The sequence below is a fragment of the Pseudophryne corroboree genome, chromosome 10 (assembly GCF_028390025.1).
Source record: "Pseudophryne corroboree isolate aPseCor3 chromosome 10, aPseCor3.hap2, whole genome shotgun sequence".
Classification (NCBI taxonomy): domain Eukaryota; kingdom Metazoa; phylum Chordata; class Amphibia; order Anura; family Myobatrachidae; genus Pseudophryne; species Pseudophryne corroboree.
Genome location: NC_086453.1, coordinates 287,555,021 through 287,572,397, shown reverse-complemented (window position 1 = coordinate 287,572,397; position 17,377 = coordinate 287,555,021). Strand labels below are relative to the sequence as shown.

The following is a 17,377-nucleotide window of genomic DNA, read 5'->3' as shown; positions in this document are numbered from 1 at the left end:
GACAATCAGCGGCACTCGGAGACTGTAGATATCAGGTTTAAAGTGCAAGTGCTTTTATTCCATAACGGCAAAGAAAGTAGTGGTCCAACGTTTTGGGGCGCAAACGCCCCTTTGTCAAGGTGAACAAACAGAGTCTGTTCACCTTGACAAAGGGCCGTTTGCGCCCCGAAACGTTGGACCACTACTTTCTTTGCCGTTATGGAATAAAAGCACTTGCACTTTAAACCTGATATCTACAGTCTCCGAGTGCCGCTGATTGTCCTATTGGAAAATTGTTTTTATATATATATATATATATATATATATATATATATAAAGAGCAAATTCAGGCGGCACTAAAGTGCAATAAAGTATTAAAGTGCTTATCTGAGTCAGAGGTCAATTGAATGCCCAACTTCATCAGTCTCTATGACGAAACGCGTTGGGCATTCAATTGACCTCTGACTCAGATAAGCACTTTAATACTTTATTGCACTTTCTTGCTTTTATATGAATGTGTATATGCTTTTTATCCCATTTTTAGAAAAAGTTTTGTTAAATAAATGTTTATATTTTATATATTTTTAAATATCTTGTAATTATTTATAGACACAATTGGTCGCTACCCCCATCCCTTCCTTTTATAAACACAAATCAATTCAGGGGCTCACCACCCTGATTTTATTTGAGGGATTAGCTGACGCCCGCAGACAGGGAGTGTCTAATACAGCTTAGCCATATTTGGGTTTTTAAAAAGGACATTATTTCCATCTGTGGCGCAGTATTTTTTCTTTTTTTACGATTTCTTTTTTTGCGATATATATATATATATATATATATATATATATACATATACACTGCTCAAAAAAATAAAGGAAACACTTAAACAACACAATGTAACTCCAAGTCAATCACACTTCTGTGAAATCAAACTGTCCACTTAGGAAGCAACACTGATTGACAATCAATTTCACATGCTGTTGTGCAAATGGAATAGACAACAGGTGGAAATTATAGGCAATTAGCAAGACACCCCCAATAAAGGAGTTGTTCTGCAGGTGGTGACCACAGACCACTTCTCAGCTCCTATGCTTTCACGCTGATGTTTTGGTCACTTTTGAAAGCTGGCGGTGCTTTCACTCTAGTGGTAGCATGAGATGGAATCTACAACCCACACAAGTGGCTCAGGTAGTGCAGCTCATCCAGGATGGCACATCAATGCGAGCTGTGGCAAGAAGGTTTGCTGTGTCTGTCAGCGTAGTGTCCAGAGCATGGAGGCGCTACCAGGAGACAGGCCAGTACATCAGGAGACCCAGCAGGAGGACCGCTACCTCCGCCTTTGTGCAAGGAGGAACAGGAGGAGCACTGCCAGAGCCCTGCAAAATGACCTCCAGCAAGCCACAAATGTGCATGTGTCTACTCAAACGATTAGAAACAGACTCCATGAGGGTGGTATGAGGGCCCGACGTCCACAGGTGGGGGTTGTGCTTACAGCCCAACACCGTGCAGGACGTTTGGCATTTGCCAGAGAACACCAAGATTGGCAAATTCGCCACTAGCGCCCTGTGCTCTTCACAGATGAAAGCAGGTTCTCACTGAGCACATGTGACAGAGTCTGGAGATGCCAAGGAGAACGTTCTGCTGCCTGCAACATCCTCCAGCATGACAGGTTTGGCAGTGGGTCAGTAATGGTGTGGGGTGGCATTTCTTTGGGGGGCCGCATAGCCCTCCATATGCTCGCCAGAGGTAGCCTGACTGCCATTAGGTACCGAGATGAGATCCTCAGACCCCTTGTGAGACCATATGCTGGTGCGGTTGGCCCTGGGTTCCTCCTAATGCAAGATAATGCTAGACCTCATGTGGCTGGAGTGTGTCAGCAGTTCCTGCAAGACGAAGGCATTGATGCTATGGACTGGCCCGCCCGTTCCCCAGACCTGAATCCAATTGAGCACATCTGGGACATCATGTCTCGCTCAATCCACCAACAGCCCAGTTGCACCACTGACTGTCCAGGAGTTGGCGGATGCTTTAGTCCAGGTCTGGGAGGAGATCCCTCAGGAGACCATCCACCACCTCATCAGGAGGATGCCCAGGCGTTGTAGGGAGGTCTCACAGGCACGTGGAGGCCACACACACTACTGAGCCTCATTTTGACTTGTTTTAAGGACATTACATCAAAGTTGGATCAGCCTGTAGTGTGTTTTTCCACTTTAAGTTTGAGTGTGACTCCAAATCCAGACCTCCATGGGTTAATAAATTTGATATCCATTGATAATTTTTGTGTGATTTTGTTGTCAGCACATTCAACTATGTAAAGAACAAAGTATTTAATAATAATATTTCATTCATTCAGATCTAGGATGTGTTATTTTAGTGTTCCCTTTATTTTTTTGAACAGTGTATATATATATATATATATATATATATATATATATATACACAATGCAAAACGACCCGGCACTCAGACGTCCTTGTAGATATAGCTTGCTACCGGTGCCCTCCCTCTAGGTAATAACCCAGAATAATAGAACAACAGAAGGGCGGCACTCGGAGACTTGGTTTTACCAAATAAAGTGCAGTGACTTTATTGTGAACATCAACGTTTCGAGGTCTGCGCCCCGTCGTCAGGATAACACAAAGTGTACATAACAGTGTTTAAATACCTTATAATACAGTGATTTTCTCCCGCCAGCTCAGACACCGCTGCCCGGTTTCCGGCCGTGTCTCCAGGTCCCACAGGAAATGACACACCGCCGGTCCGTCCAGCACGCGCGCCGTGGCTGTGGAAATAGTCACCATGGTAACATGTCAACAAATCATATACGAACATCAGAGGAAGAGCAATAAACTTCCATATCAATATGCCTATGTGCAATTCTTGCTAGCAGCATTATAATAATAAAGTGCAACGTGCCAAAATATATTACACACAAACAAATAATTATACAGTGAATAAAACAATTCATGAGTGATAAAAAAAACCTAATGCTGCAAATAATAAAAACAAATGTGATTAAAAACCTAGCATCCTGCTGCATTAACCTTGGGTAGGTATCAATAATCTCTCACCAATCACAGCAGCTAGGAGTGTTACATTATGTGGAGAGGCACTATTGCAGTGGTTTGCCTTGTTAAAATTGATACCTGGACGATATCCAGTGATTAGCTGCTTCAATTGGCTTTATTTAATTGAATCGGCACTATTGCGGTGATTTGCCCTGTTCAAATAAACACTGGGAGGACACTCAGTGATCAGTCACTTTATGGGCTTGATGTAATCTAATTGGTACTATTACAGTGGTCCACTTTGTCTAAATTGACATCTGGAAGATATCCAGTGATTTGCCATCTTATGGGCTTAATTGAATTAAATTGATTCAGAATGACTCTAAATTTCAAAAAGGTTATACCAAGTGGATAATCAGTGAAAAGGGTTACTTCCAATTCAATTTAAATTGATACCCCATATGGTGAAATTTGGTCCGATACTATTTTAAGCATTGTTAAATTGCCTTTTTGAAGACACGATAAGATGTATGTCCATATTGTGATTCTTTGATTAATACACCCCTGATGAAGTCTGTAGGACGAAACGCGTTGGGTTAGCACATTGTTTTCTGACATCTCTACAAAGAAGATCATTTTGATGTTGTTTGAATTACCAACACAACTATCGTCTGTACAAACATTGTTTATTGTTATTCTGGGCAAATTGTAAACAGTTTTATGTATTGCGTTTTTAAAAAATAAACAATCTCTCTTTTTTAAGATTATTTTATTATACAAAACTTGTACATACCAAAGTAAGACATCAGCTGCCTGGGGAAATCTCTTCTTTCAATATATATATATATATATATATATATATATATATATATTTATAATGAAAAGGTTCCTTACACGTTAATATTTGATCTATATTTTAATTCCAAAGATTTGAAAGATTTAGTTATTGAATGAATAACTCGTCTTAGGCAGCATCCCAAAAAAAGTCCCTTGCAATACGGGACTACAGGATTTAATATAAATAGTTGTTTTTTAAGGAGCGCTCTAATTCAGTAGCTTCTACCAGTATGGATATGAACTGAGGATACTTTATTAACACCTTATATTTCACACCCAAAGATCATAAAAACTTTCTTTTATTTATAGAATGTATAAAACATTTTCCAATAGACTTTGTTCACACAAACATTCTGTCGTACATATAAAAAAAATACTGATTTGTCAAGGTTTTTTTTTTCTCTTTGTATAAACCCCTTCGCTTCTTGTTAATACAAGGTTAATACAATATTAATACAATAAAATATTTTATCCAACGTGTTTCGTCTGTAGCAACTTCTTCAGGGGTGTTAGCTGTTAAACTAATGAGAGTTCAGAGTAGTGTCAGGAATATTTCTCATTCTCAGATGACAACACCACATCAATTATTTATACTGGAAGCATATATAAAGTTCTCTTATTTGGACTGATCGGTAGTGTTTAACATAATTTCTTACTTTCAGGAATCTAGTAACTTAAATTGACCTCTATATCTTCGACGGATTCCCACAGAATTTCTATTCTTAATGGTAATCCAAATTGTTCTAGAGACCAGCAGCAGTTAGTCTCATCTGTATAGTCTGGAGTCCAATATATATATATTGAAAAAAGCACAATAAATAGTGCTAAAACGTTGCCTAAAGAAGCTATGGTCTAAAGTAATTTATTTACACCCAGAGTGCCGCCGTTTGGATATACTGTATATATATATATATATATATATACTGATAATATAATATATGTATGTGTGTATATATATATATATATATATATATATATATATATATATATATTACACGTACTGTCGCTGGTCTTTCATTTTATTTCTCACATGACTGTTTTTCTTTTTTATGTTTTTTTTATACTTTCTCAAGCAAATGAAACCCTAATTTGCATTTTTCCATTTTTAGATCTTACCATACCTCCCAACATCACACAGTCCAATTCTGGACATTATTGGCCACAACATCCCTTATTTCTACTGCATGTGGCCTTGCAATCAACCCACAGATCACCCCTCTTTTGCCCATTATAAAACAAAACTCATGTGGAGGGTACTGTTTTAACGTATGCATACCTCCCAACTGTCCCCATTACAGTGGGATAGCACTGCTATTCGGACACTGTCCCGCTGTCACACCCGCGGGCAACATTGTCCCGGGGGCGGGGAGGCTTTGTTCACCTGCTGCAGCTGTTCTCTGCAAAGCAGCGAGTGATCTCTGAATAGATACCATGCGCACGGCATCTATTCAATACTGGGAGGGGAGCAGGGGGGTGCCCATCTGCTCGGGGACCGCTGGGCACGCCCAGAAAATGGCAAATAACGGGTCCGTGATGCACTGCCACGCCCACTCAGCCAAGGCCACGTCCCTCCCGTTAGAAGCCACGCTCTCTTTTCGGGATGATTTAACCATCTGTGCTGAGCCATAGATATACCTAAAACCTGGACCATTGGGGTGCCTTGAGGACAGCGTTTGAGAACCTCTGGTCTGTATATTGACAATGCATACAGACTTCTCCACTTGCATGCATTTGTCAGTTGATGAGGTGCATCTATCAGGGCCGGATTAAGCCTTGGGGGGCCCAGGGCACGTAAGCTAGGGGGACCCGAGGAAAGGGGGATGTTAGATTGTGCGTTCCTACTAACATGACCCATTCCAGGAGGGACAAAATGCTCTCTACCTGGACTGTCCTCTTAATATGGCATCACTTATGTTGACCTATTTAATTGATTAGAAAGGTATTTCAACAGAGATGATAGCAATCATAAATTAAGAGGAAAGTCCAGGTAGAGAGTATTTTATGCCTCCTGAAATGGGTCATGTTTGGAGGTATGGATTGTTTATATTAAATTTAAGTCAATGGTTAGATTTAAACTAGTACCTGTAGTTTAATAATGCGTGGGTACTCTTTATAGCTCTAACTAATTGAAAGACAACTATTTTATAAAGTTTTCTTGTAGTGGAACAAAGACAACTTAAACAACCTTAACATGCACATAGAAAAATAATATGTATAATGTATCTTCCAGTAAATTCAATTGCAGCAGCCTCTGTACTACTTAGATACTGGGACAGGACTCATGAGGACTCTCTGTGTCTCTCTGGAACCGAATGCTCTCATTAGATAACAGGTTACGCAGGACCCAGATACCCAGGTGGGACGAAGAGAACGTTGGGATACCTGGGTCACTTACAGCTCTCTTCCCCCTCCTATCTATCCTTTGGTCGGTAAGCTCCATTGTTAGCTCATGAAACCTGATACTCCTGTGCCTCTGTCTGCACTGCATACTGTCCTGCTCACAATTTGGCTGCCTGGTTCTGCTGCTGCACAAGAGGGAGAACTAGTGATGGAGGGGGGTCTTGACAGAAGGGGCCTGGGGTACAGTATGCCCTGTGCCCCCACTTTAATCTGGCTATGACATCTATGGCATAATGCATGGGTTTTCAACCTGTGGCCGTCTAGCTGCTGCGGAACTACACATCCCAGCATGCTCTGCCTTAGTTTTACCATGCCTTAATAGCAAAACTGTGGCAGGGCATGATGGGATGCGTAGTTCTGCAGCAGCTGGAGGGCCATAGGTTGAAGATCCATGGCACTATGGATAGACTTCTAGGTTTTATGTCAGTGTAGTTTAAAAGGTCCTGCACTTTGTCCTATGAAATAAAAGGGTTAACAACAGGAGATATGTGACATTACACTAGTTACCGGCATTCAGCGCCATCCCTATGGGGATGACAAAATAGTTCAATTCATCTAGCAAAGTAACGCCATCTCAGGACAGCGTTACTTACCTTTTACATGGGGTGGAGTGCAGCTGGAGAGGTTTCACTAGATACCTTGCCTGGTCACGAGTAGCAGTATGAGCCAATGCTAGCTGTGCATGCGCAGAGCTTAAACAAGGGATATTTGCTTCCTCCTGTTTACTGCAGTGTTAGGCTGCCAGTGAAAGGCAAATAATTACTGCAGAGGAGAGTGGTTTCCTGCAGGGGCTTGGCAAGCATGGTAAATGCCATAGTAGCGGTAAAACAGTCTTCATTGCTGTGACCTACAGCGCTACACCGCTCACTAACCACCAATGATAAATACACCCCATCAGCGCAAATTGCTTTACTGATCATGCAGCAACTTATAGCACAGTATGCAATATTTTATAGGTTCTGAATAAGGGGCTCACTGCGGAATTGTGATTAGCTCTCGCAAAATTTCTAGTGCAATGTTATCTTCCCTCATGACGTCTGATATAATTGGGAAGGAAACAGGATATAGAAATGAGCACTATTCTACATAGGGATATTATGTTACGTATCTGTTTGAAGACTTGGAGCTATGTCCTAGCATTGAACTGTGCTACCACAATAGACCTGTTCAGCTGTGTATGAATCATGGTACACCCGGAGCCTACTGGGAAGCTCATAACTTTGTCACTACTCACCGGAGTTCAATAAAAGATGTTGTTTACCTCCCTTGATTCCGGTTGCTTGATACAGCTGCATTGACTTGAGTTGTATTCATTTTTCCTTCGTTATGCAATATATACCAAAATAAAATAATTATATTAACACATGCTGTAAAATAGACATAAACAAACTGAATTCCTATGATTCCTATGAATGTGGACCATTTAGTTTTACAATATCAGTGTTTTGTTAACTAACGTGACACTAAAAAACAGTGGAGTCGGCCATTTTGATGATTGAACTTGTGTTTAGCCTAAATCTTAGGGATATATTTACTAAAGTGCAGGTTTTTAGAAGTGGAAATGTTGCCCATAGCAACCAATCAGATTTTACTTATAATTTATCTAGCAGCTTCTACAAGATAGTTAAAACCTGATTAGTTGCTATGGGCAACATCTCTACTTTTAAAACCCCACACTTTCGTAAATATACCTCTTAGTTTTGGGAATTGTGTCTCTGACACTTGTGCGAATGGTGGAAGAGATCTATTACTCACCAATATGATGAGCGATATAAATGAGGACTGTTTGACGCAGACCAATAAATATTCTACACGTGAATGTTAGGTGGAACCAATCCCTTTACTTAAAGTAAGTGGAGCTTTCACAGTGGTGCAAGTAATGTCTTAGTGGTACGGTGTGGCCACATGCCACATGGGGCGTGGCCAGTGAAAATGGGGGCATGATACACATAAGGGGGGCTAGATACACATATGACCCCAATAGTGCCAGATACACATATGCCCCCACAGTGCCAGATACACATATGCCCCCAGCAGTGCCAGATATGCTCCTATAGTGCCAGATACACATATGCCCCCAGCAGTGCCAGATATGCCCCCACAGTGCCAGATACACATATGCCCCCAGCAGTGCCAGATATGCTCCTACAGTGCCAGATACACAAATGTCCCACAGTGCCAGATACACATTTTCTGCGCAGTGCCAGATACACAAATGCCCCACACTACAAGATACACAAATGCCCCACAGTGAAATATACACAAATGCCACAGTGCATATGCCCCCCCCCCCCCAAAATGTCATTTTTCATCTATTAGCGTGCATTGCTTAGCCTTGAACTGCCGGGGGACTACCTGATTTTTTGGGCAGTCCCCCGCAGCCCAGGAAAGGGAAGGTGACTCTCCCACAACCCGCACAATCCTGCCCGCTTCCTAGTGAAGCGGGCAGGATAAGGATAAAATAATACACTATCAGAAAGCCGTCTGAAGGGGCTGGGCTAATCGTGACATTTAGCCCCGCCCCCTACTCATGGACCAGCGAATAGCTATAATTTCCTCGTCTTGGGGGTGGGGCCTAATGATATCACAGTTTGGCCCCGCCCCCTGAATTTGCCTGCTGCGTCTCCTCTCCAGGCTTCTCCCGGAGAAGAGACTTAAAAGGTAGGCATGTATGAGGGTTACTGAAGGCTCGTACTAAGGAGGGGCTAGCTACGATTGATAGAATTCTGTCGGAGATCCAAGGCCAATGCCTATCATCACTAGATCCTCAACCAGGGAAATATAACAATATCTCCTGAGCCAGTCATCTCTGGCTGTATCCTGAAACCATACAGGCGGTAAGGCGTTCCAATGAGGCTATAGCTGCGATATCCTGAAGCTATCATTCAAGGTTGACAGTATGCATACAGGTTTCAGTCTTCTCAGTTGGTCTTACAACAGCTTAACAGGTTAATTACACTAACAGAGCTTCTGGAGTATTAGTGCCTGAAACTGAGCGACAGGGCTGCAGACTGTGACTTGCTTCACTCTACTGTCTTACTCCCCCGACCTTCAGAAGCAGCTGTCTATCTGAAAATAATCATCCCTCCCCCAGCTCTGGGCTGAATGGCTGCCTCAGCTGGACTGTCACTCCCCCAGCAGCTAAATGGATGCCGGGCCTGTCTGTTGGGTAATGGCACTGTCTCCGGTCCTACCCACTCCTACCTCCGGTTATGCAGCTCAAACACCACCTCGGCAGCCGGGTTCCATGCGAGTGTGCAGCACTGAAGGAACCACCACCTCCCCCTCAGCAGGGGCTGGCTTTCAAAATCCCGCCCTTGATCTGAGTGTATCCTTGCGGACAGCCCATAATGCTGAAAGAACTTTTCCCACAGGGTCTTAGCAACGGTTACAGCTTTTTGATTGGGTGTCACGTAGGCTTGCGCATACAGGGTAAAATGGTCAGGGACCACTAGTATGTTTCCGTCCTTGCCTCCCGGCTCTTCCAAGGATAAAAAGTTGATACATATCAAATCCAGGGGTCCAGAAGTTTGGATGTTCACTAAAGGCTCTGGCGGGTAATGTTTTCCACAGTATACAGCTCCCACAGGTCCTACAGAACTGTTCAATATCGTGGTTCATAAAAGGCCAGAAGAAGCGTTCAGAGAGTAAACCTTTGGTCTTGTCATACCCCAAATGGCCTTGTCGATCATGCAATTCCGACAATACTAGCTGTTTATATTTGGCCGGAAACACTATCTGCGACCTGTCACTGCCATCGGGACATCGGCTGCTCCTGTCTACTATGCCATTATGTAAACTCAATCTTTTCAATTGGCGAAGCAATACTCGCGACTTAACAGACAGATTCTCTTCAACTTTAGCAATAGGATGACTCTCTAAAATCTGTACGATAGGTGATATGTCCAACTCAGCCCACTGCTCCCAAGCCAGCAGTGCAGGCCCAATGATATGACCTCCAATCCATCCACAGTTGATCGATTCAGGCGGTGACATATAGGGAATATGGCGTGATCCAAGGCTTCAGTCAATTGGATGGCTGCCACCATTACATCTAGAGTGATACTGATCTGGTGACATAGCCCTTTTACAGCTGCTGTGGGATCTTCAACCCATTCATTCAGATACTCATCAACTTCTTGATGCGGCATCCGGGACAAAGCATCGGCATCCTGGTTAATGGACCCAGGTCGGTACTTTATGGTAAAATTATAATTATTTAACGCAGCTAACCACCGATGACCAGTAGCTTCGAGCTTAACGGTAGTCTGGATGTAAGTTAAGGGGTTATTATTGGTTTGTACAAAGAACTCTGCGCCAAAGAGATAGTCATGAATTTTTTCTGTTACTGCCCACTTGAGTGCCAAGAACTCCAGTTTATGGACAGGATACTTCTTTTCACTGCTGGATAATCCCCTACTAACATAAGTAATAGGTCTTAGTTGTTGGTCTTGAAGTTGATATAAAACTCCTCCCAGCCCATCTAACGAGGCGTCAATGTGGACTTCTTAGGGGAGTTCCAGGTCCGCATATGCCAACACAGGAGAGTTAGTTAACCTCTCTTTTCAATGTTCAAAAGCCTCCATCTCTGACATCCCCATACAACCCCTCAGTGGGGATTGAGCGAACAACGGTATCCGTCCTTAGGGGGTCATTCCGAGTTGTTCGCTCGCTAGCAGATTTTAGCAGCATTGCACACGCTAGGCCGCCGCCCTCTGGGAGTGTATCTTAGCTTAGCAGAATAGCGAACGAAAGATTAGCAGAATTGCGAATAGAAAATTCTTAGCAGTTTCTGAGTAGCTCGAGACTTACTCCTACACTGCGATCAGCTCAGCCCGTTTCGCTCCTGGTTTGACGTCACAAACATGCCCTGCGTTCGGCCAGCCACTCCCCCATTTCTCCACACACTCCCGCGTTTTATCCTGGCACGCCTGCATTTTTCCACACACTCCCAGAAAACGGCCAGTTTCCGCCCAGAAACACCCACTTCCTGTCAATCACACTCCGATCACTTCAACGATGGAAATTCTTCGTTCGGACGTGAGTAAATCTACTAAGTTTTGAGCAAAAATACTTAGCGCATGCGCACTGCGTACCATGCGCATGCGCATTTTCGCCTTAATTGCTCCGTTGCGAAAATCGGCAACGAGCGAACAACTCGGAATGACCCCCTTAGGGTACATAGTTACACAGATACATCGAACCGGGACTGAGTTCACATAATGAGACTGTCCCATTAATAGCTTTAAGGGCCCTACACATTGGCCGATTGGCCACCGAGGTGCCCGACGGCCGATACAGACAACGGACGAACCGACGGCGGGGGTGATGGGGGAGTGAAGTTTCTTCACTCCCTTTGTCACCTGGCCCCATAGCCCTGCATGGTATTGTCCATATCGGCTTGCAGGCATAAACGATCCGGCACCAATGATGAACGAGCATGGGACCACGAATCGATCATCATTGGTGCATACACACTGAGCGATATGAACGATATCTCGTTCATTAATGAACAAGATCGTTCATATTTCTCAGTGTAATCGGTATCGTGGGCACCAATACCAAGATGTACAAGAATCTCATCCGGTGGTGCGAGAAACAGGAACTAGGAAGTAAAGATACTATGGGAAGTGGGTCAATGGAAGGAAACTGTAGGTGGCAGAAGGTGAAAGGTTCAGCCGTGGTCTCTGAGGCAGAGGTGTCTATTAAGGAGGAGCAGCCTTCCCCGACGCTCAACCTAGACTCCTGTTTCGCAGGAAGTGATATAGATTATGAATGTAGACGACTTCTAATGGAACAATTACAAAGAGAAGCCGTTTTCTCCAAGAGCGAATGGGACCTAGGTTCAGCTGTAGGTGTGGAACACCATATTAGATTGACAGATGATACCCCTTTCAGGGAGAGATTGAGGAGGCTGGTGCCCGACGACTTTGAGGATGTTAGGAACCATCTACAGGGTTTGCTGGAGAATAATGTAATAGCGGACTCGGAAATTCAGTATGCCTCCCCCATAGTCGTAGCATGACTACCACACCTTGAATAGTAGAACGGTTCCTGACCAATACACTGTACCCAAAGTGGATGAAGCCTTAGACTGTTTGCAGGGTAGTCAGTGGTTTTTGGTGCTGGACCTACGATGCAGATACTATCAGATCCCAGTGAGCGTAGCAGGCCAGTCCAAAACTGCTTTCATATGTCCTATTGGGTTTAATGAATTCCTGAAGATGCCCCAAGGTATAATCGGAGCCCCAGCCACGTTCCAAAGGACCATGGAGAAGGCCGTCGGGGATATGTGCTACCGCAAGGTGTTGGTTTATTTTGACGACATCATTGTGTTCGGGAAGACACTTAACGAACATAACGAGTGCCTGTTTAAAGCGTTGGATCACCTACAAGCCTGAGGACTAAAACCATCTATCGGAAAGCGCAAGTTCTGTCAATCCTCCGTGAGATATCTCGGTCATATAGTAAGTCGACATGGGGTCGCCACTGACCCGAATAAAGTGAAGACAGTGAAGAATTGGCCCAGGCCGGACAACCTCATGGATTTGAGATCATTTTTAGGGTTTTGTGGCTATTATCGAAAATTCATGCCTCAGTACTCTAAAATTGCCTGTCCGTTAACAGAGCTAACTCGAGGCTATCCGCCAAATGGGAAATGACCCGGTTCTCAGCAGAATCAAGAGAGAGCATACTTCAAACCCAAAGAGCCTTTTGGAACCTGGTGGGATGTGCAGTGCGAGGAGGCTTTTAGTCTACTCCTATCTGAGGAGATTGATTCCCATAGAATCCCATAGACTTCCTAGATTAATGATCTTACATAATATATTTGTGATAAAACAGACGGGATGCGGTCAAGTTGCTGACTGACGGGATCCTGGCAGTCGTAATGCAGACACCAGAATCCCGTCAGGGTCAGGAGACTGATGCTGGAATCCCGACAGTCGGCACCATGAACGTAAGTATAGCAGATTAGGCATAATGCCGGGGGTACAGGTTCAGGTTCCACCCGGGGAGGTGGGGGAGGGGGGGGAGGGTTAGGTTGCGGGTAGGGCAGGTTAGGGTTAGGCTGAGGGAAGGGATGAGTTAGGGTTAGGCACCACCGAGGGAGGTTAGGTTTAGGCACTAAGGGGGGAGAGTTAGGGTTAGGTTGCGGGGCAGGGATGGTTAGGGGGTAGGGGACTAGGGGGCAACACTCTTACCTACCCACTGTCAGAATTTCAACTACCGGGTTACCGGTGTCAGTATTCTGACCACTGGCATCCCATGCGCTGGCAAATCATAAACACAATCTGTCAACACAAAACGCTGTGGGGTCATATGTTTAGGGGAATACAAACTACTTTTAGACTGTTTTGGACAAACGTTTTCAATAACTGCAAACATGTAACATGTCACTTTTATGAGTGAAAATTATCTAAAATAACCAGTGTACTGTACTTGGTTTAGTGAGTTCAGCTCAGTTAAGGACAGTGTGCAGACACAGTTCTCCGTAGCATTTCATTAATAAGTGATTAAAGTTCTGCAGTAACACAGCTCTTTCTATTAACTACTTAACCAACGTTCCCCCCCCCAACAAAACCGCTCAGAAAATGTTTTTTTATTACGTAATACAGTTTAAAAAGTGTTTTTAATAAAATATTAAAATATTTTATTAAAAAAAATATATACAGTATTTAAGGGGGTGTTTTGCCCCCCTCACGTGTACATAGGCCCCCATTATAAAATAACTTCCCACCCCCATTTGCAATAGACCACAAGAGGTCGCAAATTCTAATAATAGTAGCTTATTTTTGTTTCAAACAAACCCCCTCTCCCAGCACAATTTAAAGGTTTCAGTAGGATTTACCGACGGACACAATACCGACGGTCATAATCCCGACAGCCATTGACCGACTGTCAAAATACTGACACTGTCAAAATACTGTCATTCATTATGCCGACATGTTCAAATTGCAGAGTCAGAATACCGACATTTGAAATGCTGACATGTCAAAATACCGACCTGAGTTTTTCTCTTTTTTTGTTGTCAATGTCAACATAGGTTGACATGGACACCATGTAAGTGTACCGCGTTCCCTCACATGGCGATCTACGCTCGCCATGCTGCGCTCGGCACACTGTTATATTCCCCCTCCAGGTGCACTGGGATGGTAAAGGGTGAGCAAGTCTGTTTTGGGGCAAAAATTCCTTAAATACGCATGTCAGCATTTTGAACATGTTGGTATAATGAATGCCAGTATTTTGACCATGTCGGTATTTTGACTGTCGGTCAATGGCTGTCGGTCAGTAAATCAACTGCTACCTCAATTTAAATATATAACTATATCTTTCCTTTCCTCCATCCCCACTGGTTAAAGCATACCTCCCATCTGTTCCGATATTCGTGGGACAGTCCCGTTTTTGTGGCACTGTCATGCTGTCCCACCCGTGGGTCGCAGTGTCCTGCGGTGGGGGGGGCAGTTGGGAGAACCCTGTCAATCATTATAGACGCATGCACACAGCATCTATTCACAGGACACAGAGGGACTGGGGGCATGCCAGCAGCTTATAGAACGCTGGGCATGCCCCCTCAGTAATGTAACCGGGAGGCGTGGCAGGCGGTCACGGCATTCACGTGAAGCCACGCCCATTTCACATAAGCCATGCCCCCTTTTCAGACAGGCGCAGCTTCGCCACACAGAGGGGTCCCTCTTTTCAAAAACTGAAAGTTGGGAGGTATGGTTAAAGTTTCCCCCCTGGGGGATACCTCCCAAGGGCATATGCTCCCCCCCTCCCCATGCAGAGCACAGCAGTGCATGTGCACGGGAGATTAATGATCACTCCCCTCTGCTGCAGCTGGTCTCTGTCAAATTGTGCAGGGACAGGAACGAACGGCCCCCTCCCTGCACTGTGCTTCATTGAGCATGCTCTGCAAAATGCCGGCGGAACAGCATTCTGGGGCACAATTCCAGGAGTGGACGCCGGTCCTGGCACACAGAAGGGGCAGCGCATAACGGTGGCTGTGGACCGCTGGGGGCTGCGGACCCTGGGGGATAGAGGGTCGCATGTGACGTGACCAAGGCAGGTAACGCAAGTGGTTAATAGTATTTATTTACTAAGTTATTTTACAACATAGTAATACCTTTATGATTTCTGGAGATAACAATTATCATTAGTATTAATAATTCCTCCCTCTACAGTGTCGGGATTAAGGTGAGACTGCCATCATTTCAAACACAGTGGTATTGTGAATTTACTGCACCTGTCTTTTGCCAGTCAGCACAGTGCATTTTTACAAAGCAAGTGTCCAAGGTTATCAGTGACCCTCTGTCTGCCAGTATATCTTTAGTTACATTTATGTGGAGTTCATATGTGCCCCGCCAACCTCCAATGTTCACATGGGTTTCCCACAGGTGCTGTGGTTACTTCCCACAATCCAAATACAGACTGATAGGCTAATTTGCTTCTGTCCTAAAATCGGACCATGGGCCTAATTCAGATCTGATTGTAGCCCTGCAAAATGTTGCAGGGCTACGATCAGGCACACTGACATGCGGGGGGACACCCAGCACAGAGCTAGTCCGCCCTGCATGTCAGCCCCCCCCCCCCGCAGAAGGGCAAAAGCATTGCACAGCAGAAATGCGTTTGCACATCAGGAGTAGCTCCTGGCCGGCGCAGCTTTTTCATGCTGGCCGTGAGCTACTCGTCACTGCCCGGGTCGCAGCGGCAGTTTGTGACGTCCCGCGCGGTCCGGCCATGCCTGCGCTGGCTGGACTGCGCCCACAAAACATTGCCCAAATGCCGCCGTTACACCCCCACCTGCTCAGCGACCGCCTCTGCCTGCCAATCAGGCAGAAGCGATCACTAGGCAACGACAGCCGTCAGCTGTCAGCCATGTGCCGGCGCATGCGCACTTCTGACCTGATCGCTGCGCTGCGAAGAACAGCAGCGCGCGATCAGGTCATAATGACCCCCCTAGTGTGTGCAGGGTTGTAACTAAGGTGTGCGGGCTGTGCCACCACCCATGGCGCAAGGCTGAGGGGCGGCACCGTTGCTGCATCAGTGGCACCTATACTGTATATTGATGCAGGTTGTCTGTGATGGCCATATGTTTCTACCTTTCTATCTATCTATCTATCTATCTATCTATCTATCTATCTATCTATCTATCTATCTATGTTTTATATCTACAGTATGATGATGATGATGATGATTATTATTAATATTAATAACAGTTTCTTATATAGTGCAGCGTATTCTGCTGCGCTTTACAACTGATATATTTACCTATGTATCTATCCAGGGCAGGACTGGCCATCTGGCATTTCTGGAAAGTGCCAGACGGGACGATGGCCTGTTGGACAAGTCCGGCCATGTAGAGAATCAGGATGGCCGCTCGTAGTGCAGCCTTCCAATTCTCTATCTAAAGATAGCCAGTATTTACCATGTACAGAAACAATATAACACACCCAAATCTAAATGAACGTGGTCACGTATCATGAGGGGGCATGACCAGTATAATAGAAATATATTGTAATGCCCCCAATTTAATAAAAATACATAGTAATGCCTCCATTATAACAGGACTATATACTGTAGTAGCGCCCCCGGTAAAATAGAAATATATAGTAGTGTCTTAAAATATTAGACATATATAGTAGGGTCCCACATGACAAAATAAATACATAGTAATGCCTCCATAATAGAAATATATATAGTAGTGTCCACATTACAATAGAAATATATAGTAATGCCCCCATAATAATAGACATATATATAGTAGTGTCCACATTATATAAAAAAGTAATTACCCCTCACAGTGAAGCCAGAGACATGCCCAGCAGCCCAGCCTGTGAAGAACAAAAGCTGCCCAGTGCCGATGCGCATACCTCCCAACTGTCCCGAGTTTCGCGGGACAGTCCAGTTTTTTTGGGACTGTCCCGTTGTCCCTCCTGCGGGCCGCAGTGTCCCGCGGTGGTGGGGCAGTTGGGAGGCTCCTGTAAGTCACTGCTGCTTTGCTTAGCAAAGCAGCGGAGAATAGACGCTGTACACATGGGCACAGCGTCTATTCACTGGAGACAAAGGGACAGGGGGCATAGCCAGTACTCACAGAGCGCTGGGCATGCTCCCTCAGTGATGAAAACGGGGGCGTGGCTCACGAGCGCAGCACTCC

At 44.7% G+C, this 17,377-nt stretch overlaps 1 protein-coding gene across 1 annotated transcript in view; it reads left to right on the top strand.

Annotated features, from left to right (window-relative positions):
- The window catches only part of TTC34 (tetratricopeptide repeat domain 34), a 183,494-nt gene that overhangs the window by 152,045 nt on the left and 14,072 nt on the right, over nt 1–17,377 (top strand). The window contains exons 8-9 of the mRNA XM_063941789.1: nt 5,758–5,809; nt 11,758–12,196. Coding sequence (XP_063797859.1) covers nt 5,758–5,809; nt 11,758–12,196 — 491 coding nt within the window. The remainder of the gene's footprint in view (nt 1–5,757; nt 5,810–11,757; nt 12,197–17,377) is intronic.